This window comes from Pristiophorus japonicus, unplaced genomic scaffold (genome assembly GCF_044704955.1).
Source record: "Pristiophorus japonicus isolate sPriJap1 unplaced genomic scaffold, sPriJap1.hap1 HAP1_SCAFFOLD_452, whole genome shotgun sequence".
NCBI lineage: Eukaryota > Metazoa > Chordata > Chondrichthyes > Pristiophoridae > Pristiophorus > Pristiophorus japonicus.
The window spans coordinates 133,476-159,135 of NW_027254355.1; the positions used below are offsets into that span (position 1 = coordinate 133,476).

Below are 25,660 nucleotides of genomic sequence, written 5' to 3' on the forward strand. Positions count from 1 at the left end.
CAGTCTCTCCTCATGTGTCAATCCAGCCATCCCTGGAATCAGTCTGGTGGACCTTCGCTGTACTCCCTCAATATCAAGAATGTCCTTACTCAGATTAGGAGACCAAAACTGTACACAATATTCCAGGTGAGACCTCACCAAGGCCCTGTACAATTGCAGTAAGGCTTCCCTGCTCCTATACTCAAATCCCCAAGCTATGAAGGCCAACATGCCAACATGCCATTTGCCTTCTTTACCGCCTGCTGTAGCTGCATGCCAACTTTCAATGACTGATGAACCATGACACCCAGGTCTTGTTGCACTTCCCCTTTTCCTAATCTGCCGCAATTCAGATAATATTCTGCCTTTGTGTTTTTGCCACCAAAGTGAATACCCTCACATTTATCCACATTATACTGCATCTGCCATGCATTTGCCCACTCACCTAACCGGTCCAAATCACCCTGCAGCCTCTTGGCATCCTCCTCACAGCTCACACCACCACCCAGTTTAGTGTCATCTGAAAACATGGAGATATTACACTCAATTCCTTCATCCAAAAAATGTATGTATATTGTAAAGAGCTGGGGTCCCAGCACTGAGCCCTGCGGCACTCCACTAGTCACTGGCTCCCATTCCGAAAAGGACCCGTTTATCCCGACTCTCTGCTTCCTGTCTGCCAACCAATTCTCTATCCCCGTCAGTACATTACCCCCAATACCATGTGCTTTGATTTTGCACATCAATCTCTTATGTGGGACCTTGTCAAAGGCCTTTTAAAAGTCCAAATACATCACATCCACTGGTTCTCTCTTGTCCACTCTACTCGTTACATCCTCAAAAAATTACAGAAGATTTGTCAAGCATGATTTCCCTTTCATAAATCCATGCTGACTTGGACCGAACCTGTCACTGCTTTCCAAATGCGCTGCCATTTCATCTTTAACAATTGATTCCAACATTTTCCCCACTACTGATGTCAGTCAACCAGTCTATAATTACCTGTTTTCTCTCTCCTTTTTTAAAAAGTGGTGTTACATTAGCTACCCTCCAGTCCATAGGAACTGATCCAGAGTCGATAGACTGTTGGAAAATAATTACCAATACGTCCACTATTTCTAGGGCCACTTCCTTAAGTACTCTGGGATGCAGACAATCAGACCCCGGGGATTTATCGGCCTTCAATCCCATCAATTTCCCCAACACAATTTCCCGCCTAATAAGGATATCCTTCAGTTCCTCCTTCTCACTAGACCCTTGGTCCCCTAGTACATCCGGAAGGTTATTTTTGTCTTCCTTTGTGAAGACAGAACCAAAGTATTTGTTCAGTTGGTCTGCCATTTCTTTGTTCCCCATTATAAATTCACCTGAGTCCGACTGCAAGGGACCTACGTTTGTCTTCACTAATCTTTTTCTCTTCACATATCTATAGAAGCTTTTGCAGTCAATTTTTATGTTCCCGGCAAGCTTCCTCTCGTACTCTATTGTCCCACTCCTAATTAAACCCTTTGTCCTCCTCTGCTGAATTCTAAATTTCTCCCAGTCCTCAGGTTTGCTGCTTTTTCTGGCCAATTTATATGTCTCTTCCTTGGATCTAATACTATCCATAATTTCCCTTGTTAGCCAAGGTTGAGCCTCCTTCCCTGTTTTATTTTTACTCCAGACAGGGATGTACAACTGTTGAAGTTCATCCATGTATCTATAACTGTTTGCCATTGCCTATCCACCGTCAACCCTTTAAGTATCATTTGCCAGTCTATTCTAGCCAATTCACGCCTCATGCCGTCGAAGTTAGCTTTCCTTAAGTTCAGGACCCTAGTTTCTGAATTAACTGTGTCACTCTCCATCTTAATAAAGAATTTTACCATATTATGGTCACTCTTCCCCAAGAGGCCTCGCACAACAAGATTGCTAATTAGTCCCTTCTCATTACAAATCACCCAGTCTAGGATGGCCAGCTCTCGAGTTGGTTCCTTGACATATTGGTCAAGAAAACTATCCCTAGTACACTCCAGGAAATCCTCCTCCACCACATTGCTACCAGTTTGGTTAGCCCAATCTATATCTAAATTAAAGTCGCCCATGATAACTGCTGTATCTTAATTGCACACATCCCTTATTTCTTGTTTGATGCTGTCGCCAACCTCACTACTTATAGTTCGTGGCCTGTACACAACTCCCACCAGCGTTTTGTGCCCTTTGGTATTCCGTAGCTCCACCCATACCGATTCCACATCATCCAAGCTAATGTCCTTCCTTACTATTGCATTAATTTCCTCTTTAACCAACAACGCCACCCTGCCTCCTTTTCCTTTCTGTCTATCCTTCCTAAATGTTGAATAATCCTGGATGTTGAGTTCCCAGCCTTGGTCACCCTGGAGCCATGTCTCTGTGAAGCCAATTACATCATATCCATTAACTGCTATCTGCACAGTTAATTCGTCCACCTTATTTCGAATACTCCTCGCATTGAGGCACAGAGCCTTCAGGCTTGTCTTTTTAACACACATTGCCCCTTTAGAATTTTGCTGAATGTGACCCTTTTGTTTTTTGCCTTGGATTTCTCTGCCCTCCACTTTTACTATTCTTACTATTCTCCTTTCTATCTTTTGCCTCTGTCTCCCTTTTATTTTCCTCTGACTCCCTGCATAGGTTCCCATCCCCCTGCCATATTAGTTTAACTCCTTCCCAACAGCACTAGCAAACACTCCCCCTAGGACATTGGTTCCGGTCCTGCCAGGTACAGACTGTCCGGTTTGTACTGGTCCCACCTCCCCCCAGAACTGGTTCCAATGTCCCAGAAATTTGAATCCCTCCCTTCACTCATCAAGCCATGTATTCATCTAAGCTATCCTGCAATTTCTACTCTGACTAGCACGTGGCACTGGTAGCAATCCTGAGATTACTACTTTTGAGGTCCTACTTTTTAATTTAGCTCCTAGCTCCCTAAATTTGTCTCGTAGGACCTCATCCCGTTTTTTACCTATATCGTTGGTACCTATATGCACCACGACAACTGGCTGTTCACCCTCCCTTTTCAGAATGTCCTGCACCCGCTCCGAGACATCCTTGACCCTTGCACCAGGGAGGCAACATACCATCCTGGAGTCTCGGTTGCGGCTGCAGAAACGCCTATCTATTCCCCTTACAATTGAATCCCCTATCACTATCGCTCTCCCACTCTTTTTCCTGCGCTCCTGTGCAACAGAGCCAGCCACAGTGCCGTGAACTTGCCTTCCCTTGATGAGTCATCCCCCTCAACAGCACCCAAAGTGGTGTATCTGTTTTGCAGGGGGATGACCGCATGGTACCCCTGCACTACCTTCCTTGCACTGCTCTTTCTGTTGGTCACCCGTTCGCGAGCTGGCTGTATACCCTTTACCTGCGGTGTGACCAACTCGCTAAACGTGCTATTCACGTCATTCTCAGCATCGTGGATGCTCCAGAGTTCATCCACCCGCAGCTCCAGTGCCGCAATGCGGTCCATCAGGAGCTGCAGGCAGATGCACTTCCCGCACGAGTAGTCGTCAGGGACACCGGAAGTGTCCGAGTTCCCACATAGTACAGGAGGAGCATAACACGTGTCCGAGCTCTCCTGCCATGATTTAACCCTTAGATTAACTTAATTGAGCAACAACAATGTTAAAAGGTTACTTACTGATAAAGAAAGAAAAAGAAAAACTTCTTGCCAATCACCAGCCAATCACTTACCCCCTTGGCTGTGACATCACCTTTCGATTTCTTTCTACTTTTTTGCCTCCCTGTAGCTGCACAAGCTCCGCCTCCCCACGCACCTCCCGAGCCTCTGGCTGACGCACCACGAACTCCCGACGACTCACGGAGGCTGGGCCTTTTTATAGGCTTCTCCTTGCACCTCCTGAGCCTCTGGCTGACGCACCACGAACTCCCGACGACTCACGGATGCTGGGCCTTTTTATAGGCCTCTCCTTGCACCTCCTGAGCCTCTGGCTGACGCACCACGAACTCCCGACGACTCACGGAGGCTGGGCCTTTTTATAGGCTTCTCCTTGCACCTCCTGAGCCTCTGGCTGACGCACCACGAACTCCCGACGACTCACGGACGCTGGGCCTTTTTATAGGCCTCTCCACGCAATAATTTTCAAAACGATAAGTGCTTCGGAGGATGTTGCCTGGACTGGAGAATTTTAGCTATGAGGAAAGATTGGATAGGCTGGGTTTTTTTTTGAAAGGGAGGAGGTTGAGAGGGGAGACCTAATTGAGGTGTATTAAATTATGAGGGGCCTGGATAGAGTGGATAGGAAGGACCTATTCCCCTTAGCAGAGGGTCAACAAACAGGGGGCATAGATTTAAAGTGGTAGGAGGTTTAGAGGGGAAATCTCTTCACCCAGAGGGTGGTGGGGGTCTGGAACTCGCTGCCTGAAAGGGTGGTAGAGGCAGAAACCCTCATAGCATTTAAAACAAACTTGGCTATGCACTTGAAGTGCCGTGACCGACAAGGCCATGGACCAAGAGCTGAAAAGTGGGATTAGGCTGGATAGCTCTTTGTCAGCCGGCACAGACACGATGGGCTGAATGGCCTCCTTCACTACTGTAAACTTCAGTGATTCCATGGTCCTGTACTTAGTGATGACGTTTGTAAATTATGAGAAATATAGAAGATTAAAGGATGATCTAATTGAGGTGTTTAAGATTAAAGATAGGGTGGATGGAGAGAAACGATTTCCTCTGGTGAGGGAGTCTACAACAAGGGTCACAACTTTAAAATCAGAGCCAGGCCGTTCAGGGTGATGTCAGGAAGCACTTCCTTACACAAATGGTGATTGGCTGTTTCTCTTTGTTGGAGAGTCTGGAACTAGGGGTCACAGTCTCAGGATAACGGACGGCCATTTAGGACTGAGATGAGGAGAAATGTCTTCACTCAAAGGGTTGTAAATCTTTGGAATTCTCTGCCCCAAAGAGCTGTGGATGCTCAGTCGTTGAGTATATTCAGGGCTGAGATCGATAGATGTTTGTACAGTAAAGAAATCAAGGGATACGCGGATAGTGCGGGAAAGTGGAGCTGAGGTAGAAACATAGAAAGTAGGTGCAGGAGTCGCCATTCGGCCCTTTGAGTCTGCACCACCATTCAATATGATCATGGCTGATCATGCAACTTCAGTATCCCATTCCTGCTTTCTCTCCATAACCCTCAATCCCTTTAGCTGTAAGAGCCACATCTAACTCCCTTTTGAATATATCTAACGAACTGGCCTCAACAACTTTCTGTGGTGGAGAATTCCACAGGTTCACAATTCTCAGTGAAGAAGTTTCTCCTCATCTCGGTCCTATAGGCTTACCCCTTATCCTTAGACTGTGAACCCTGGTTCTGGACTTCCCCAACATCGGGAACATTCTTCCTGCATTTGACCTGTCCAGTCCCGTCAGAATTTTATATGTTTCTATGAGATCCCCCCTCATTCTTCGAAATTCCAGTGAATATAAGCCCAGTCAATCCAGTCTTTCTTCATATGTCAGTCCTGCCATCCCGTCAGCCATGATCTTATTGAATGGTGGAGCAGGCTCGAGGGGCTGTTTAACCCACTCCTGCTCCTATTTCTTATGCTCTTAAAGCCTAGTGGAAATCCGGAACTCTGTTCCCCATAAAATGGAGGCTGGGGGCCAATTGAAAATTCCAAAACTGAGATAGATAGATTTCCTTAGGCAAGGGTATTAATGGCGATGGAACCAAGGCAGGTAGACGGAGTTAAAATACTGATCTAATTGAATGGCGGAACAGGCTCAAAGGGCTGAATGGCCTATTCCTGTTCCTATGCTCCTAATAATAGCTGTCGACACTCACTGTCGAGGTTCACACACGGACATTGGGCACATGGGGGGTGTGTGTGTGTGTTACTGTGTTTTGGGCACTGGGGGGGATGTTGTTACCGTGTTTTGGGTAGTGGGGTGGGTAAGGGGATTATCAATGATTGGGCTGTAGGATGGGGAAGGGAATTATCAATGATTGGGCTGTAGGGTGGGGAAGGGGATTATCAATGATTGGGCTGTAGGGTGGGGAAGGGGATTATCAATGACTGGGCTGCAGGGTGGGGAAGGGGATTATCAATGATTGGGCTGTAGGGTGGGGAAGGGGATTATCAATGATTGGGCTGTAGGGTGAGGAAGGGGATTATCAATGATTGGGCTGTAGGATGGGGAAGGGGATTATCAATGATTGGGCTGTAGGATGGGGAAGGGGATTATCAATGATTGGGCTGTAGGGTGGGGAAGGGGATTATCAATGATTGGGCTGTAGGGTGGGGAAGGGGATTATCAATGATTGGGCTGTAGGGTGGGGAAGGTGATTATCAATGATTGGGCTGTCGGGTGGGGAAGGGGATTATCAATGATTGGGCTGTAAGGTGGCGAAGGGGATTATCAATGATTGGGCTGTAGGGTGGGGAAGGGGATTATCAATGACTGGGCTGCAGGGTGGGGAAGGGGATTATCAATGATTGGGCTGTAGGGTGGGGAAGGGGATTATCAATGATTGGGCTGTAGGGTGGGGAAGGGGATTATCAATGACTGGGCTGTAGGGTGGGGAAGGGGATTATCAATGATTGGGCTGCAGGGTGGGGAAGGGGATTATCAATGACTGGGCTGTAGGATGGAGAAGGAGAGAGAGGGGAACCAGGGAGTGTAGAACTGAACCCAGCCAGAGTCAGACATTAGTGAACCAGTTGGGTTTTTACGACAATCCGGCCGTTTTCATGGTCACTTTGTTCGAGTGCCGGCCCAACAAATTAGCAGATTCATTGTTCAATTTTCTAACCTGCCTCTTTGTGGGTTCTCTCTCTCACTCCCTTTTTCCTGTTTTAAATTAATTTTACAGGGTATTAGAAGGGGCGGATTTGCAGACGGGAAGCTCAGATCGCACACTGCATCAAGATCTGACAGTCACTCGATTCATCGGGACCTGAATATCATCGGCCTCTCAATATGGAAGCAAAAAGCACCGTAGACGGTGGGGAGAAAGTGTACACGTGTTGTGTGTGTGGACGTGGCTTCAGCCGAATCTCTGGCGTATCAAGGCACAAGCGCAATCACACTGGGGAGAGGCCGTTCACCTGCTCCGAGTGTGGGAAGGGATTTACTCAGTCATCCGACCTTCTGAATCACCAGCGAGTTCACACTGGGGAGAGACCGTTCACCTGCTCCGTGTGTGGGAAGGGATTCACTTCGTCATCTAGCCTGCTGAATCATCAGCGAGTTCACTCTGATGAGAGACCTTTTAAATGCCCGGACTGTGGGAAGAGCTATAAAAGTTCTGGGGAACTGAGCTGCCATCAACGTGTTCACAGTGGGGAGAGACCGTTCAGGTGCTCTCACTGCGGGACTGGGTTCAGTCGATCATCTGAACTCACTGTACACCAGCGTACTCACACTGGGGAGAGGCCGTTCACCTGCTCCGTGTGTGGGAAAAGATTCACTCAGTCAAGCAACCTTCTGATACACCAACGAGTTCACACTGGGGAGAGACCTTTTAAATGCCCGGACTGCAGGAAATGCTATAAAAGTTCCGGGGAACTGAGCTGCCATCAACATGTTCACAGTGGGGAGAGACCGTTCACCTGCTCAGTGTGTGGGAAAAGATTCACTCAGTCATCCGACTTTCTGAGACACCAACGAGTTCACACTGGGGAGAGGCCATTCACCTGCTCCGTGTGTGGGAAGGGATTCACTCAGTCATGCAACCTGCTGACACACCAGCGAGTTCACACTGGGGAGAGGCCGTTCACCTGCTCTGAGTGTGGGAAGGGATTTACTCGTTCATCCAGCCTGCTGGCACAACAGCGAATTCACAAGTGACTGCAGGGGATGGATTCTGCTGTTTTTGCTGCTCTTAATTACAAGCAGGACTGAACCATGTTCATTCTGACAGAGGATCGTACAGCGGGAACAGAACCTCAGCCTGGACACAATTCTTCAGGGCCACACTAAGAGGGGAAAACGGCACTTTGGTTTTCCTCGTCTCTCTGCACTGACCACAAAGTCACCGTGCGGGTTAATCTTGAGGTGTGTAAGAAATGAGTCACAGCCGCTCTCTTCCATGGTTCAGAGCTCCTGGGCACGGAACAGAAGGCTCCTTTAGAAATGAACCCCAGTACTTGTTTGCTGTTTTAAATGGCCGTATTAACCCGCGTCGCTACTTTCAGTGATTTGTGTATCTGTACCCCTCGATCCCTTTGCTCCTCTGCCCCATTTCGACTCCTATTTTCCAAATAGAATGTGGCCTCCTTATTCTTCCTACCAAAACACACCACCTCTCACTGATCTGTACTGAAATTCATTTCCCAATTACACACGCATTCTGAAACTTATTAATGTCTTGCATTTTGTCACAGTCTTCCTCAGTATTAAATCTACTTTCCAATTTGTGTCATCTAAAAATGTGGAAATTGTACTTCTGATTCCCGAGTCCAAATCCTTTATGTAAATGGTGAACAACAATGTTCCCAGCACCGATCTCTGTGGAACGCCAGTGCCCACCTATTGCCAGAACTGTGCTCTCAGCACCGATCCCTGTGGAACACCACCTCCCACCTATTGCCAGAACAGTGGTCCCAGCACCGATCCCTGTGGAACACTACCTCCCACCTATTGCCAGAACAGTGGTCCCAGCACCGATCCCTGTGGAACACCATCTCCCACCTATTGCCAGAACAGTGGTCCCAGCACCGATCCCTGTGGAACACCACCTCCCACCTATTGCCAGAACAGTGGTCCCAGCACCGATCCCTGTGGAACACCATCTCCCGCCTATTGCCAGTCTCCGAGTAGCTACTCTTAATCCCTACTCTGTTTCCTGTTTTGTAACCAGCTTGCTATCCACAACAGTATGTGAGATCTACAAGATGACCAAGTCAGGCCGTGTGGAGTGAAGGGCCAGGCAGCAGAATGGATGGAAAGATGGCTGCAAAACAGAAATCATTTGTTGAAGTTGAGGGCAGTTTGTTGCCATATTTCCATCCATTCTGTTACCTGACCTTTGACTCCACACGACCTGACCATGGTCATTTTGTAAGAGGGTACATACTGCAGACACAGTGCACCAGAGGTGGAGGGGGTGGATATTGAGTCCTGTGGCAGGGGCGCTGATTTCTCAGTCAGTTTTGTGGCAGCGCTCGTGGCGTTTTTCACCACGTTCCAATTTTTAAAATAAAAATCTTATTGCCAGTTTATTAAAGCCATTAAAAGCCTCTCTGATAGGGGTCACAATACAATGAGGCCTCATAGCTTTCCATCAGAGTTAGAATCCCAGTTAGAAAGCATTTAGTGACTGAGCCAGACTGGGCCGGGTCTAAGGTGTGAGTTAGTGATGGAAAAGTGGCGGCCAGCGTACTTGGCCCCGGGCACTCGGGTTTCTGTGACATTGATTGATGAATTTTGTTCATTGCTCAGTCTCAGTCGCAATGGTGGGTCATCTTACTGTCCAGCGGAGGCTGGGGTCCCCAATGGAGGGCTCTCTATGCAGGGGTCATTCCCTGCACCATTGGGGATCTGGGGTGGAGAGTGTTGCACGGAGCAGTCGTGTACAACAGTTTTTATTATTATTAATAACTTTTATTTATAGGGCGGCTCTAACATAGTAAAACAGCCCAAGGAGCTTCACAGCAGTGTAACAAGACACAACAGATACATTTGACACTGAGCCATAAAAGAAATTAAGGCAGATGACCAAAAGCTTTGTTAAAGAGATAGGTCTTAAGGAGCATCTTAAAGAAGGAAAGAAAGGCAGAGAGGCGGAGAGGTTTAGGGAGGGAGTTCCAGAGCTTAGGGCCCAAACAGCTGAAGGCACGGCCACCAATGGTTGAGCAGTTACAATGAGGGATGTTCAAGAGGGCAGAATTTGAGGAGTGCAGAGGTCTTGTGGGGTTGTGAGGCTGAAAAAGACAGGGAGGGGCAAGGCCATGGAGCGATTTGTAAACAAGGATGAGAATTTTGAAATCAAGGCCTTGTTTAACCGGGAGCCAGTGTAGGTCAGAAAGCACAGGGGTGGTGGGTGATCGTGACTTGGTGCGAGTTAGGACATGGGCTGCTGAGTTTTGGCTGACCTCAAGTTTACGTAGTGTAGAATGTGGGAGGCCAGCCAAGAGTGAGTTGGAGTAGTCAAGTCTAGAAGTAACAAAGGCAAGAATGAGGGTTTCAGCAACAAGAGAGCCGTTCTTAACACCCTTCCAGATTCCAAGGCTGGGTTTGTTTTTTGCAGCCTAGAAGAGTCCATGGCCCATGTATATATTCAATGTGAGAGGTTGCAGTCCTTGTATAGTTACCTGAAGGGCGTGCTCCTCAATTTTTGGTTCCCCTCCCTTTCCTCCCCTGAAGGTGCTGACTCTGGCTGGGTTCAGTTCTACACTCACTGGTTCCCCTCCCCTGAAGGTGCTGACTCTGGCTGGGTTCAGTTCGACACTCACTGGTTCCCCTCCCCTGAAGGTGCTGACTCTGGCTGGGTTCAGTTCGACACTCACTGGTTCCCCTCCCCTGAAGGTGCTGACTCTGGCTGGGTTCAGTTCTACACTCACTGGTTCCCCTCCCCTGAAGGTGCTGACTCTGGCTGGGTTCAGTCCCACACTCACTGATTCCCCACTTTTTGTGAAGTGCACCTGGCACTTTATTAAACACACACAGCAGAAGCACATTAATGTGATGGGAGATCACTGACACACAAGCAGCCAGTAGTGTGGAGACTCCTGAGAATCCGGTCCCTTTACAGCCAGTATTTACAGGAGCTGGGACACGGGAAGAGTCCCATTAAAATCACTGATACATTTGTTAACTAAAAATAGTAATTTCTCCTCCATTTACAGACACTCCCTGACCACTCCCCATTTCTCCTCCATTTACAGACGCTCCCTGACCAGTCCCCATTTCTCCTCCATTTACAGACGCTCCCTGACTCGATGGGGATTTCCCGGCATTTGCTGGTTGTCTCGGGGTTTGTGTCTGAAACTGGCGGGTAGTTGTGGGGAGGCGGATAATGCGGAGTTTGTCTCTCGGGCCTGGGCCCGCACTCGGTGTGTGGAAACCCCCCCCAGGGGTTAGGAAGAGCGGGGCGGGGCCGGAGCTAGTCGTCAGATGGTCCTCCAACCAATCAGTGTGAGGGGCAGGGCTTGTGCCACTCAGTGGGCGGGGCTGAGCCCGGATCTCCCTCATTGGCTGAAACACTGCATCATTTTTAAAGTTGATTTATCTTGAGAAAACGGGATCTTTCTGTTGTGGCTTTAAACAGATGAAATGCTGTGGTGCGGAGCAAACATTCCAACATTTGTTTGTGAAATGTATTCATTCAGGACAGACAGCAGGGTTTCAGGAAATGCAGGGGATGTTGTGTAGATGGATTGTCAAAAGGTGTTTGATAAGGTGCCGGACAGGAGGCTTGTTGATCAAATTAAGGCTCAGAGTATTAAAGGGAGTGGGACAGCTGGATAGGAAGTTGGATTTAGGGCAGAAAACAGAGTAGCGGTTAATGGAGGTTCTTCATAGAAAGTAGGTGCAGGAGTAGGCCATTCAGCCCTTTGAGCCTGCACCACCATTCAATATGATCATGGCTGATGATGCAACTTCAGTACCCCATTCCTGCTTTCTCTCCATATCCCTCCATCCCTTTAGCTGTAAGGGCCACATCTAACTGCCTTTTTAATGTATCTAACGAATTGGTCTCAACAACTTTCTGTGGTAGAGAATTCCACAGGTTCACAATTCTCAGTGAAGAAGTTTCTCCTCATCTCGGTGCTAAATGGCTTACCCCTTATCCTTAGACTGTGAACCCTGGTTCTGGACTTCCCCAACATCGGGAACATTCTTCCTGCATCGAACCTGTCCAATCCCGTCAGAATTGGAGGGCGTAAACAGTGGAGTCTCCCAGGGTCAGTGTTGGGACCATTGCTCTGCTCGATGTAGAGAAATGATCTGGGCTTAGGTATATGGGGCATATGATCAAAATCTCCAGTTAATGCCAAAAAGGACCCATGGCCAACTGAAGCGGACTTTAAGTGCCTTCATTGTCAATACACAGGTTAGTAATTGGAGCGGGTAAATGTGAAATGAAATTTAATGCAGAGAAATGTGCTGCGATAGATTTTGGGAGGAAGAAAAAAAGAGAGGAAATGTACATTAAATGGTAAAACTTTCAATGGAGTAGAGGAGCAGAGAGATTTAGGGTTGTAAGATTCTAGCTAATTCCTTGTCTTATTAAGGATCGAGAGTCTAGTGTTAGAACACAAGAAATAGGAGCAGGAGTAGGCCATCTGGCCCCTCGAGTCCGCTCTGCCATTCAATAAGATCATGGCTGATCTGATCCTGGCCTCAACTCCACTTCCCTGCCTGCTCCCCATAACCCTTCACTCCCTTATCTTTCAAAACTCTGTCTATCTCCACCTTAAATATATTCAATTATTATTAGCAACTTTAACATAAGAAATATAATTTGAGCAGATCCTCTGTGCTCTACCACATCAGAGTAAAGATGCAAGTCCTGCGTGTCCACAGTAACTGACACCAGGTCAGCCCGCTGGATGCCCTGAGCTTGATCTCCGGTGTCTCCAGTCCCGACTGCCCCCTTACATCAGTCTCCCCTCACTCATACCCTGCACTGATCCACCTCTGGCACCGGACTCTTCTTTGCCTTCCCAGCTGGGTTTTGGCAGGAAGCGAGGAAAAGACAGCTGGAACTTCTCTCATTTGTGATTTACAAGGTCACTTTCCCTGGTTCCCAGCAGTTACTTTTCTTCAGTAATTTTCTCAATATCCCTAAACTCCCCTGCCTGCTGTTAGTTGTTATTTCTTATAGTTCCACAATTATAGGTATCAACATCACACATTATAATTGAATCTATTGTGTTACTCACTCTGGTTTGAGCTTACATTGTGGTTACTGACAGACAAACTCTCTTCTTTCCCCTGATCTGATTACAGATTGCAACAGTGGGTTCAGTGAATGGAATGTCTGATCAGTGTTGCCATGGTGACCTGTCTGCAGTGAATCGATTGTTTGAGTTTCTAACTCAGACTAAACTTTTCTTTCCCATGATGCACATTTAAGTTAAAGTCAATGTATTTTAGCCATTTTATGTTGATAAAGTGGTTAAACAGCACATGGGGTCCTAGATTTTATAAATAGGGGTGTGGAGTACAAAAGGGCAGAGGGCATGTAAACCTGCACAAATCATTGGTTAGGCTGCAGTTTGAATATTGTGTCAGGTTTTGGGGATCTTACACCAGGAAGGATGTCGAGGCCATGGAGAGAGTGCAGAGAGATTCACTGAGATGATACCAGGGAAGAGAGGCTTTAGTTATCAGGGGAGATTGGAGAAACTGGGGCTCTTTTCATTAGAACAAAGGGTAATTGGAGATCTGAGGGAGGTGTTCAAAGTTTGATCAGGTAAATGAGGATAAACTATTTCCACCAGTCGATGAGTCAGTAATTCGAGGGTATCAAATTCAAATCATCACCAAAAGGCTCAGACCACGGGAGGAACTATCGAGCACACTGTACAACAATGTTCGGGACACTCACTGTCCCTCCGGATCTGTGTCCGGGGAAGGAACTGATGGGTTTCTCTTATCTTTGGGTTAACTGATGTTCTCATCGAGGTGATGGATGTCTGTGGAGGGAATGGGGTATTCTGAGCACCTAGTGTCCGCCATAAACACTCTCCAGTCAGGTACAGCACGGGTTAGATAAAGCTCCCTCTACATTGTCCCATCAAACACTTCCAGGCAGGTACATGGACATGTTACCAATACCTTCTCTGGATACCAAGGCTAGGAGAGGCACTCTGGAAGGTATGGCGAGCTGCGGTTTGTCCATGAGAGTAACTGAAGGTATGAGAATTAAAATAATCGAGTAATGATCGGGTTCAGTCGTGGCTCAGCGGTAGCAGTTTTGTCTCTGAGTCAGTAGGTTGTGGGTTCAAGTCCACCTGTAGAGACTTGAGCACAAAATCTAGGCTGACATTCCAATGCAGTACTGAGGGAGTGCTGCCCTGTCAGTGTTCCCATCTTTCGGATGAATCGCTGAACCGAGGCCCCATCAGCCTTCAATCAATATCACTAAAACAGATTATCTGACCAGTATCACATTGCTGTTCGTGGGAGCTTGCTGTGTGCAAATTGTCTGCCGCATTTCCTACATTGCAACAGTGAATGCACTTCAAATGTACTTTGATGTTGTTGTACCTCATTGGCACTTTGGGACACCCTGAGGTCAGGTAAGGTGCTACATAAGGACAGGTCTTTGTTAAATGGAGAAAAGTTCCAAAAAAGGAACAGTGGGTAACAGGATATCAATTAGTCTCCTCTTATATTGGAGAAATCAAGGAATCGACACACTGTGTTGGAACCAAAGCTGATTTATGTGTCAGATATCCAGAAAATAAAATTCCAGCCCAGTTACAGGAGAAACACAGCCCAACTGTCAGAATGAACACTGTTCAGTCCCGATGTGATTCACAGCAGAATCCAATCCCTGCAGTCACTTGTGAACTCGCTGGTGTTTCAGCAGGTGGGATGGGGCAGTGAATCCCTTCCCACACTCAGAGCAGGTGAACGGCCTCTCCCCAGTGTGGATATGTTGGTGTTTCCTCAGATCACTTCTGCTTTTAAAGCTCTTCTCACAGTCATAACATTTAAATGGTCTCCTATTGGTGTGAACAACTTGGTGTGCAGTGAGATTGCATGACTGAGTGAATCCCTTCCCACACACACAGCAGGTAAACGGCCTCTCCCCAGTGTGAACTCGCTGGTGTCTCAGCAGACTGGATGACTGACTGAATCCCTTCCCACACTCAGAGCAGGTAAACGGCCTCTCCCCAGTGTGGATACGCTGGTGAGCCAGAAGGTTGGATGAATTTGTGAATCCCTTCCCACACAGGGAGCAGGTAAACGGTCTCTCGTCAGTGTGAAAACGCAGGTGTCTCAGGTGGTGAGATGATTTCATGAATCCTTTCCCACACACACAGCAGACGAACGGTCTCTCTCCAGTGTGAATTCGCTTGTGATGAGTGAGGTGAGATGAACAAGTGAATTTCTTCCCACACTCTGAGCAGGTGAATGGCCTCTCCCCGGTGTGAACTCGCTGGTGTTCAATGAGGTTGGATGAAATAGTAAATCCCTTCCCACACACACAGCAGGTGTACGACCTCTCCCCAGTGTGACTGCGTCGATGAATTTCCAGCAGGGTCGGGGAACGGAATCCCTTTCCACAGTCCCTACATTTCCACGGATTCTCCATGGTGCGGGTGTCCTTGTGTCTCTCCAGATTGAACGATCAGTTGAAGCCTGGTCCCCACAGAATACATGTACAGTTTCTCCCCGCTGTGAATGGTGCGATGTTTTTTCAGGCTGTAACTGGTTAAAGCTCTTTCCACAGTCTGCACAGGAACACTCACTCAGGTGTGTGTGTCTCGGTACTTTTCCAATCACACTGATGTTTGAAATCTTTTCCCGCAGACAGAACAGACAAACATTTCTCTTTCCACATTCAGAGGCCGATGATATTCATGTTGCGGTGGATCGAGTGACTGTCAGATCATGGTGATGTTTGGTGTGAGTTTCCCATCTACAAATCTTCCCTTTCTAATCCCCTGTAAAAGGAGTTTACAAGAGTCATCACTAAGGACAGGATAGAAATTCAGAACAGTCAATTCTAGTTTCTATGGTACACACATTCCTCTCTGGTGTCTCCACAGCTGTAAATCCCCGTCACACACACTATCCCTACTCCCCATGCTGAAATCCAAACCCATTACATCATCTCCAACATTTTTTCCTTCTTGCTGAAGGTGCTGACTCTGGCTGGGTTCAGTTCTACACTCACTGGTTCCCCTCCCTCTCTGACCCTGAAGGTGCTGACTCTGGCTGGGTTCAGTTCTGCACTCACTGGTTCCCCTCCCTCTCCTCCCCTGAAGGTGCTGACTGGCTGGGTTCTAGTTAGGCCACAGCTAGAGTACTGTGTGCAGTTCTGGTCACCACATTACAGGAAAGATGTGATTGCACCAGAGAGGGTACAAAGATTTACTTGGATGTTGCCTGGACTGGAGAATTTTATCTATGAGGACAGATTGGATAGGCTGGGGTTGTTTTCTTTGGAACAGAGGGGAGACCTCATTGAGGTGCATAAAATTATGAGGGGCCAAGATAGAGTGGATAGGAAGGACCTATTTCTCTTAGTAGCAGGGTCAATAACTGGGGGGCATAGATTTAAAGTAATTGGTCGAAGGTGTAGATGGGATTTGAGAAGTTTTTTTCACCCAGAGGATGGTGGGAGTCTGGAACTCACTGCCTGAAAGGGTGGTAGAGGCAGAAACCCTCATAGCATTTAAAAGTACCTGGATGTGCACTTGAGGGGCCAAGATAGAGTGGATAGGAAGGACCTGTTTGCTTTAGCAGAATGGTCAATAACTCAGGGGGCAGAGAATTAAAGTAATTGGTAGAAGGATTAGAGGGGAGACCTAAATGAGGTGTATAAAATTATGAGGGCCTGGATAGAGTGGATAGCAAGAACCTATGTCCCTTAGCAGAGGGATCAGCTGTGGCTCAGTGGGTAGCACTCTCATCTGAGACAGAAGGTTGTGAGTTCAAGTCCCACTCCAGAGACTTGAGCACAAAAAAAAAATCTAGGCTGACACACCAGTGTCGTGCTGAGGGAGAGGAGCCGACTTTCGGATGAGACATTAAACCGAGGCCCCGTCTGCTCTCTCTCTGGTGGACGTAAAAGATCCATTGGCACTATTTCAAAGAAGAGCAGGGGAGTTATCCCTGGTGTCCTGGCCAATATTTATCCCTCAATCAACATAACAAAAATAGTTTATCTGGTCATTATCACATTGCTGTTTGTGGCAGCTTGCTGTGCTCAAATTAGCCACCGCGTTTCCCACATTGCAACAGTGACTATGCTCCAACAGTACTTCGTTCTCTGTAAAGAACTTTGAGATGCCAATCGTCGTGAAAGGCGCTGTATAAATGTAAGTCTTTCTTTTTTGTGCCGTTACCTACAGGGCTACAGACCAAGAGCTGTAAAGTGGGATTAGGCCAGAGAGCTCTGTGCCGGCTGGCAGGGACACGATGGGCCGAATGGCCTCCTCCTGTGCTGTAAATGTCTGGGATTCTATGTCGTCACAGGTCTCACCAGCAGTCGCACTGCCTGATGGGTGATTGACAGCCCAGAGTCCATGCCTGCGCCCCGGGAAACGTGTCCGGCACAGCGCCTCCCTCTCGGTCGCAATGGTAATAACTGCGCATGCCCAGAGGACACCAACCGCCCCCTCCCCCCACACTCGGAGCTGCGCCTGCGCACTCGGATCCTGTGGCACGGAGTCGGCATGGGGCCTTCCGGGGAAAGGCATTTGTGTCCGTTTAAGAGCCGCAATCGGAGTTTTCTCCGCTCCGATTGGGTAGAGAATTGCGCGGGGGGGGGGGAGGAGGGAGGAGGGAGGAGGGAGATAGGGAGAGAATAAAGGGAAATCCAAACCTGAGAGTACGCACATCCGGGTCCCGAGACCAGTTTCCACCAGTTTGGCGGAACGCGCTCGCAGGACACGTGACACGGGCCCATGGCCTCATTGACGGGAGCTTCCGACCAATGGGGAGTGAGTGGGGCGGCCTGGAGCAGTGATCCGGCGGGTCCTCCAACCAACAATCAGGGAGCCCGAGGGGCGGGACTTGCACCATTGATTGTCTGAGCCGCAGCACGCGACTTTGTGCAGTCCCTTGTTCAGGGCCTTAAATATATTCAATGACCCAGTCTCTACAGCTCTCTGGGACGTAGAATTCCACAGATTTACAACCCTCAGAAGAAATTCTTCCTCATCTCAGTTTTAAATGGGCGGCCCCTTATTCTAAGACTATGTCCCCTAGTTTTAGTTTCCCCTATGAGTGGAAATATCCTCTCTGCATCCACCTTGTCGAGCCCCCTTCATATCATATGTTTCGATAAGATCACCTCTCATTCTTCTAAACTCCAATGGGTATAGGCCCAACCTACCTTCATAAGTCAACCCCGCCATCTCCAGAATCAACCTAGTGAACCTTCTCTGAACAGCCTCCAATGCAAGTATATCCTTAAATACAGAGACCAAAACTGTATGCAGTACTCCAGGTGTGGCCTCATCAATACCCTGTACAGTTGTAGCAGGACTTCTCTGCTTTTATACTCTGTCCCCATGGCAATAAAGACCAACATTTCATTTGCCTTCCTGATTACTTGCTGTACCTGCATAGTAACTTTGTGTTTCATGCACAAGGACCCCCAGGTCCCTCTGTACTGCAGCACTCTGCAATTTTTCTCCATTTAAATTGTAATTGCTTTTCTATTTTTTCTGCCTCACATTGGACAACCTCACATTGTGCCACATTGTATTCCATCTGCAAAATTTTTGCCCACTCACTCAGCCTGTCTATATCCCTTTGTAGATTTCTTGTGTCCTCTTCACAATTTGCTCTCCCATCCTTCTTTGTATCATCAGCAAATTGGCCACATTGCATTCGGTCCCTTCATCCAAGTCATTAATATAGATTATAAATAGTTGAGGCCCCAGCACCGATCCCTGCAGCACCCCACTAATTACCGTTTGCCAACCGGAAAATGACCCGTTTATTCCGACTCTCTGTTTTCTGTTCGTTAGCCAATCCTCAATCCATGATAACCCCGGGAACTTCTATCTTGTGCAGTAACCTTTTATGTGACACGTTATCAAATGCTTTCTGGAAATCCAAATACACCACATCCACTGGTTCCCCCTTATCCACCCTGCTCGTTACATCCTCAAAGAACACCAGCAAATTTGTCAAACATGATTTCCCTTTCATAAACCCATGCTGACTCTGCTTGATTGAATTTATGCTTTTCCAAATGTCCTGCTACTGCTTGCTTAATAATGGACTCCAACATTTTCCCAACGACAGATGTTAGGCTAACTGGTCTATATTTCCTGCTTTTTGTCTGTCTCCTTTTTTAAATAAGGATGTTAGATTTGTGGTTTTCCAATCCGTTGGGACCTCCCCAGAATCCAGGCAATTTTGGTAGATTACAACCAATGCATGCACTATCTCTGTAGCCACTTCTTTTAGGACCCCACACTGCAAGCCATCAGGTCCAAGAGACTTGTCCGCCTTTAGTCCCATTATTTTACCGAGTACTACTACTTTAGTGATAGTTCCTCCCTCCCTATAGCAGCCACAGTGCGAAAGTGGTGAAGGGAGTGAATGATGAAGGTGGTGGGTGGGGTACCAATCAAGCGGCTGCTTTGTCCTGAATGGTGTCGAGCATCTTGAGTGGTGCTGGAGCTGCACTCATCCAGGCATGTGGAGAGTATTCCATCACATTCCTGACTTGTACCTTGTGGATGGTGGAAAGGATTTGGGGTGTCAGGTGATTGAAAGTGATTTGACCAATTGAGGGTAAGGAAAGAGGCATACATTAAGTAGATAAACAACAGGGTAGGGCATGATAAGGGAGAATACAAAGGGATCAGGAGAGAAGTAAAAAAAAAAAATTAGGAAGGCAAAGAGGAAATATGAAATGAAATTATCAAGGAACATAAAACAAAATTAAATATTTTACAGGAAGATAATAGGAAAAGGAAGGTTGGGATGGGAATAGGGCCATTAAAGGATAGACAGGCAATGCCACGAGTAACGATAGCGAGATGGCAGAAATATTAAATCATTATTTCGCTTCGGTATTTAGATAGAACAGGTGGACATGACATGAGTAATGAGAAGTGCATTTAAAATAAAGAAAGGGGATACATTAAATAAACTAATCAAACTCAGGATAAAACCTCTGCATCCACATATTTTAAAAGAATCTAAGAGATATCAGAGGCATTACTGCACATATTTAAAAATTCTTCAGAAAAAGGTGTATTGCCAGAGGACTGGCGAACAGCTAACGGAGTACCTATATTTAAGGAGGAGAATAGAACATGTCTAGGTAATTACAGACTAGTTAGCTTCACATCGGTGGCAGGAAAAATAATGGAATCCCTACTAAAGGAGAAAATAGAATGTCTAGAAACAAAAAGTATAATAATGAATAATGGTCTTCCACAAGGATTAGGGCTGGGACCACTGCTGTTCACATTAACCATTTAGACTTTGGAATCAAAAACACAATTTCTACATTTTACGGGTTATGTAAGAAAACAGGAAAGGCTCTCCGTTCAAATAGATCAAGCACTAACTGCTAATGCAGAAGACCAAGTCATGGAGGAAGTAGTTCAGAAGCCAGAGAACATTGTTAGGACAAAGATGCAGTTGGTGAGGTGCAGGGAGATTCTGGCTGTAGGGAGGTGGGTGATGAGTGTGGTAATGATGATGAATTGGTTACCGAGAGATAGGTCTGTGCATATTGAAGATATATGACAAAAGGTACTGGAGGAACAGCAGGAAGGGCTAAATGACAGTGTAAGAAATCCTGTAAGGACTCAAGCTTCCCATGCAAGAATGGCTTCGAAAAATCAAGGCAATTTCCTTTGTTATACTAACAGTTTTTGGTGAAAAAGATGTTTGCAAAGAATATTTCAAATATGAATAACTGTCAACCTGCGGCTAAAATAATACTGGGACTTCGAAAAGTAAATGGTGGTGTTCTTCTGAGAAAAAATGGGAGAGATATAACCAAATAAAAACAATGGAACTGGTCAGGAACGTTGAAGTAGCTGCAAGAAGCATTTACATTGGAGGAGGGAGAAGGCCAGGAGGAAAGGTGATCCACATGACATTGATTACAGAGTGGAATCTAGACAGCAGGTGGGTGATATACAAGAACCAGGTAACATTAACAAGGGTAAACTAGGGGCCAAAAGATGGAACATCTACAGTAAGCTGTATAGACGTGAATGCTGAATGCATTCGGAATCAGCAATTCCAAAACACGAGGTTACTGCAGCACTCAGGAACTCCAGTGTTGTGGGAATATTATAAACATGGCTGACTGCAGAGGATGGTGCACAGGGACAGGAGGAGCCTGTTCCACCATTCAGTTCGATCTGTACCTCAACTGCATTTACCCACTTCTGCTCCATAATCCCTTGATGCCCTTCACCAACAACAATCTACCCATCTCAGTCTGGAAAATGGTGAATGGTTTGATCCTCGCATTCAGTCTTTTAAGGGAGGGACTTCCAGATTTCCACAACTCAGTGAAATGAATTTAAAAAAAAAAGTAAATTAAAGGAAAAACATATATTCAGGCACAGCAGAGTAGACAGCAGGAATGTGATGTGGACCTGGATGTCAAAGACACCGAGGAGATTAAAGCTGTTGATCCTGTGAAAGAGCTGTCCAATTTATTCCCACACCCAATCCTTTCCCCATAACCCTGAAAATTAGTTCTCTCCAACTACATGTCCAATTGCCCTTTGAACGTCCCGATGGAATCTGCTTCCACTGCCCTGAGGCCTAACCAGTGATGTGTAAAGGTTCAGCATGACTTCCTTGTATTGAATTCAATGCCCCCGTTTACAAAGCCAAGTATCCCACAAGCTTTCTTCACTGTCTTATCAACTTGCCCTGCCACCTTCAAAGGTTTGTGAACATTTACCCCAGTTCCTTCTGTTCTTTCACAACCCACAAAATAGCACTATTTAGATTACAATGCCTCTCCATGTTGTTTGCCCCAAAGTGCATCACTTCACACTCATCCGCATTAAACTGTATCTGCCCATTTCTCCAGTCTGTCTATGTCCTCCTGAAGTCTGCTACTATCCTGCTCACTATTCACTACGTTGCCAAGTTTTGTATCACCTGCAAACTTCAAAATTGTACTTTCTATCCCCAAGTTCAGGTTATTTATATACAACAAGGAAAGCTTATCGTGAATGGTCTCGGATTTCTCGCAGATTTATCTCCATTCCGAATAAAATATCATCTTTTCCTCATTCAGTTCTTCGATCAAATTCTGTTCCTTTTCATCCAAAATATTGCGCAATGTCGAAAATTCAGAGTCGATGAGGTTCTGCGACTGATTCGACTGTTCCTGTGAAGACAAAAAGAGTTTGTTAAAAAAGGAAGCAAAACTATCGCAGGTCACCAGCACATAGAAACGTAGATGCAAGAGTAGGCCATTCGGCCCTTTGAGCCTGCACCACCATTCAATATGATCATGGCTGATCATGCAACTTCAGTATCCCATTCCTGGTTTCTCTCCATACCCCTTGATCTCTTTAGCCGTAATGCTTAATAAACACCAAGCCAAGCTGCCGAAAATGCACAGGGATAGAGTTCTGTTAGCCGGGCATGGGGTGCATAACACGCTACCCGTACAGGCACAGCCCATATCGGCCCACTGAGAATTCACCTTCATTTCGGAGATGCTCTCTTCGAGCTTAAACTTAAAATCTTAAAAAGGTTTTCTTCTTCCTCAGAGAATGTAGGATTGTCTTCATTTTTTCCTGAGATTGAAACTCAGAGATCTCGAGATAATTGGCAAATGGCAAAAAAAAAATCCAGGGGATAAATGAGCGGATACATTTTTACACAGTGAGTTATGGTGATCTGGAGTGCCCTGCCTGAAAGGGTGGTGGAAGCAGATTCAATAGAGAATTGGATAAATAGTTGACTAGGAGACATTCACAGGGCTCTGGGGTAAGAGCAAGGGAGTGAGACTAATGGGACAGCTCTTTCAAAGAGCCAACACAGGCACGATGGGCCGAATGGCCTCCTCCCGTGCTGTGTGTTTCTATGATTCTAGAGTCGGGGCTCTGTTAAAATTAGAAAGATTAAATGTGAATTTTAAAATAAATTCTTAGCTGGACCAACTGTTTTAACTTCACTTCATAATGGTTGCAGCTGGTGCAAAGCTGAAGTGGAGTCAAACTCTCTCCTGGCCTATGGTCAATGGAAACTATTGGTCTTCAGAGTTACTCTGCACATCTCCCCTCGCCATCAATCTCAAACTGCTTTGCATCAACACAGAGTATGCGGCATGACTGTCCCAATCACACTGAGCCGGGACATACTGAGTTAAGACATGCAGAATCAGCTGAACTATGAACAGAAGTACTGAGCTTTTGAAACTTCAACAACATTAGATTCACAGTAAGATTCCTGCCCTCCTCCAGCTCACAAGATATCCTGAAATGTAAATAAAATGTAAAGTCAGGCAACACCATGTTTCCTATTGGGAAGAAGAGCAGGGGAGTTCACCTCAGTGTCCTGGGTCAATATTTATCCTTCAACCAACATCACTAAAACAGATGAGCTGGTCATTGTCACATTGCTGTTCGTGGGATCTTGCTGTGCGCAAATTGGCTGCTGCGTTTCCTACTTTGCAACACTGACTACGCTTCAAAAGTACTCCATTGGCTGTAAAGCACTTTGGGATGTCCTGAGCTTGTGAAAAACACGATATAGTCTTTCTTTCTACGGGATTAACACACACCATTATTGCAGCATGACATGTCCTCTGCTAGAAACTGTCAGACACAAGTCAGCGACAGTGTGTGACTGAGATAGTCCTGATACAGCATCATTTCCTGTCGTTGCTGATTCAATCATTTCTTACCCATACTCCAGTTATGAGCAGATTCTTCACACTACAAGTCTAATTTACACACACATACACACCTTACAATAGAGGACAGCCCCCTCAAAAAAACAGAAGATCCCATGCACAGATCGTCTTTAACCCATGACTAAGATTACCCACCATTATATTATAGGGATTATTTGCATCCTTCCTCTGCCTCACCATTCCCACTCCTCATCCCATCCCCCTCCCCATCCCCATCCTCATCCCATCCCCCTTCCTCTCCCCCATCCTCATCCTATCCCCCCCTCCCCAATGCACATTGGGCCCATAATCTCTCGAGTTAAGAAGAAAGAGAGGTGTTCTCATTGAAACACAAGATTCTGAGGGGGACTGACAGGATAGATGATGAGAGGTTGTTTCCCCTGTCTGGAGAGTCTAGAACTAGGGGACATCGTCTCAGGATAAGGGGTCGGCCATATAAGACCGAGATGAGGAGGAATTTCTTCACTGAGAGGGATGTGAATCTTTGGAATTCTCTAACCCAAAGGGCTGTGGATGCTGAGTCTCTGAGTATATTTAAGGCTGAGACCGATAGATTTTTGGACTCTTGGGGAATCAACAGATATGGGGATTGGGCAGGAAAGTAGAGTTAAGGTCGAAGATTAACCAAGATCTTATTGAATGGGGGAGCAGGCTCGAATGGTAAAGGGGGGGGGGGACCCTGATAATAAAGGATGACAATAAAGAATAATAAAGAACCTAGTTTCCCCTTAATTGCATCTATGCTATTCTCCTCAACAACTCCATGCAGCAGCGAATCCCACATTCTCAACACTCTCTGGGTAAAGAAGTCATCCTCTTAAAACTGTGCCTTCATATAGTGACAGGAGGGAGATAATTGAATCAAGACCTGACCCCAACTCCTCCTGTCTATTTTTCTGTATTACCAATTTGGTTTTTTTTAGACTCAGAAGGTTATGGATTTAAGTCCTGCTCCAGAACCTTGAGCACAAAATCTAGGCTGACACACCAATGCAGTGCTGAGGGAGCGCTGCACTGTCGGAGGTGCCGTCTTTCGGATGAAATCTTAAACCGAGCCCCCCGTCTACCCCCTCAGGTGGATGTAAAAGATCTCACGGCACTATTTTGAAGAGCAGGGGAAGTTATCCACAATGTCCCTGGCCGATATTTATCCCTCAACCAACATCAACAAAAACATATTATTTGGTCGCTAACACATTGCTGCTGGTGGGAGCTTGCCGTGTGCAGATTGACGGCCACGTTTCCGACATTACAACCACAAGTACACTTCAAAAGTAGTTCCAGATCACAACAACTCGCTGTGTTTAAAAAACAAAGTTTCATTTCGCCCCGCTTCTTAAATCGGTGTCAACACTGAGCCACGTGAGGAGATATTAAGACAGGTGACCAAAAGCTGGTAAAAGAGGGAGGTTTTAAGGAGCACTTTAAAGGAGAGGGGTAGAGAGGCGGAGAGGTTTAGGGAGAGAATCCAGAGCTCAGGGCCCAGGCAGCTGAAGGCACGGCTGCGGTTTGTGAATTTAAAAATGATCCGCTATATGGTGCCCACTCCAAATAACAGACTTGGCAGGTCCGGAATTAGGTGCATTACCTTCCAATAGATGAAACATTTGATCTGTGCCCTCTGCAGCACATCCTGTACCCAGCAGCCAGGCCTGTGGCTCACTCACTGGGCAGCAGACCCTGTCATTGCAAACACTATTTCAATGTGTTTCCCCTCTGTAACAATCCACAACAACATTCAACACATTATATATAGTACAGACTGGAGCAAACACATCCCCCTCCTCCTCAATCCCCCCTCCCCTCATCCCAGCCCTCACCCCCCGGGTATAAAACCAGGCAGCCGCTCCCACCGGCTCCAACTCACCGACACAAGGACCCAGCGCCGCGTCACTGGCGCCCGGCCCAAACACACTGCCCGAGCTCCGAGTCCCACTGAAGCCCAGGCCCGCCTCCCTCACTCTGAGTGACAGGCGCTCCGGCCAATCCGCTTCCCCGAGGACATCCCCGCCCCGGGAACCCGCCTCCCTCACTCTGAGTGGCAGGCGCTCCGGCCAATCCGCTTCCCCCTGGAGATCCTCACCGGGCCGCCCCTGGCCAATCAGCGCCGCCGGGAGGCGGGGTTTGCGGCCATGATTTGGGTTGAG

The 25,660-nt window shown here is 46.9% G+C and overlaps 2 protein-coding genes across 4 annotated transcripts in view; one reads left to right on the top strand and one right to left on the bottom strand.

Moving 5' to 3' along the window:
* The window catches only part of LOC139252298 (zinc finger protein 850-like), an 80,121-nt gene that overhangs the window by 13,874 nt on the left and 40,587 nt on the right, over positions 1 to 25,660 (top strand). Inside the window, exon 3 of the mRNA XM_070873332.1 lies at positions 6,893 to 7,803. Coding sequence (XP_070729433.1) covers positions 6,893 to 7,803 — 911 coding nt within the window. The remainder of the gene's footprint in view (positions 1 to 6,892; positions 7,804 to 25,660) is intronic.
* Positions 14,324 to 25,465, bottom strand: LOC139252296 (zinc finger protein 383-like). Of its 3 annotated transcripts, none has more exons than XM_070873330.1 (3): positions 25,381 to 25,465; positions 21,746 to 21,977; positions 14,324 to 15,582 (listed from the first exon to the last, which is right to left on the bottom strand). In XM_070873330.1, the coding sequence occupies exon 3, from the start codon at positions 15,228 to 15,230 to the stop codon at positions 14,472 to 14,474; it is 759 nt and encodes a 252-aa protein (XP_070729431.1). In that variant the 5' UTR covers positions 15,231 to 15,582; positions 21,746 to 21,977; positions 25,381 to 25,465; the 3' UTR covers positions 14,324 to 14,471. The 3 variants fall into 3 exon arrangements, with proteins under 3 accessions (XP_070729431.1, XP_070729430.1, XP_070729432.1); XM_070873329.1 differs by having other exon boundaries at positions 17,469 to 21,977; XM_070873331.1 differs by lacking the exon at positions 25,381 to 25,465 and adding an exon at positions 25,102 to 25,275 and having other exon boundaries at positions 17,469 to 21,977.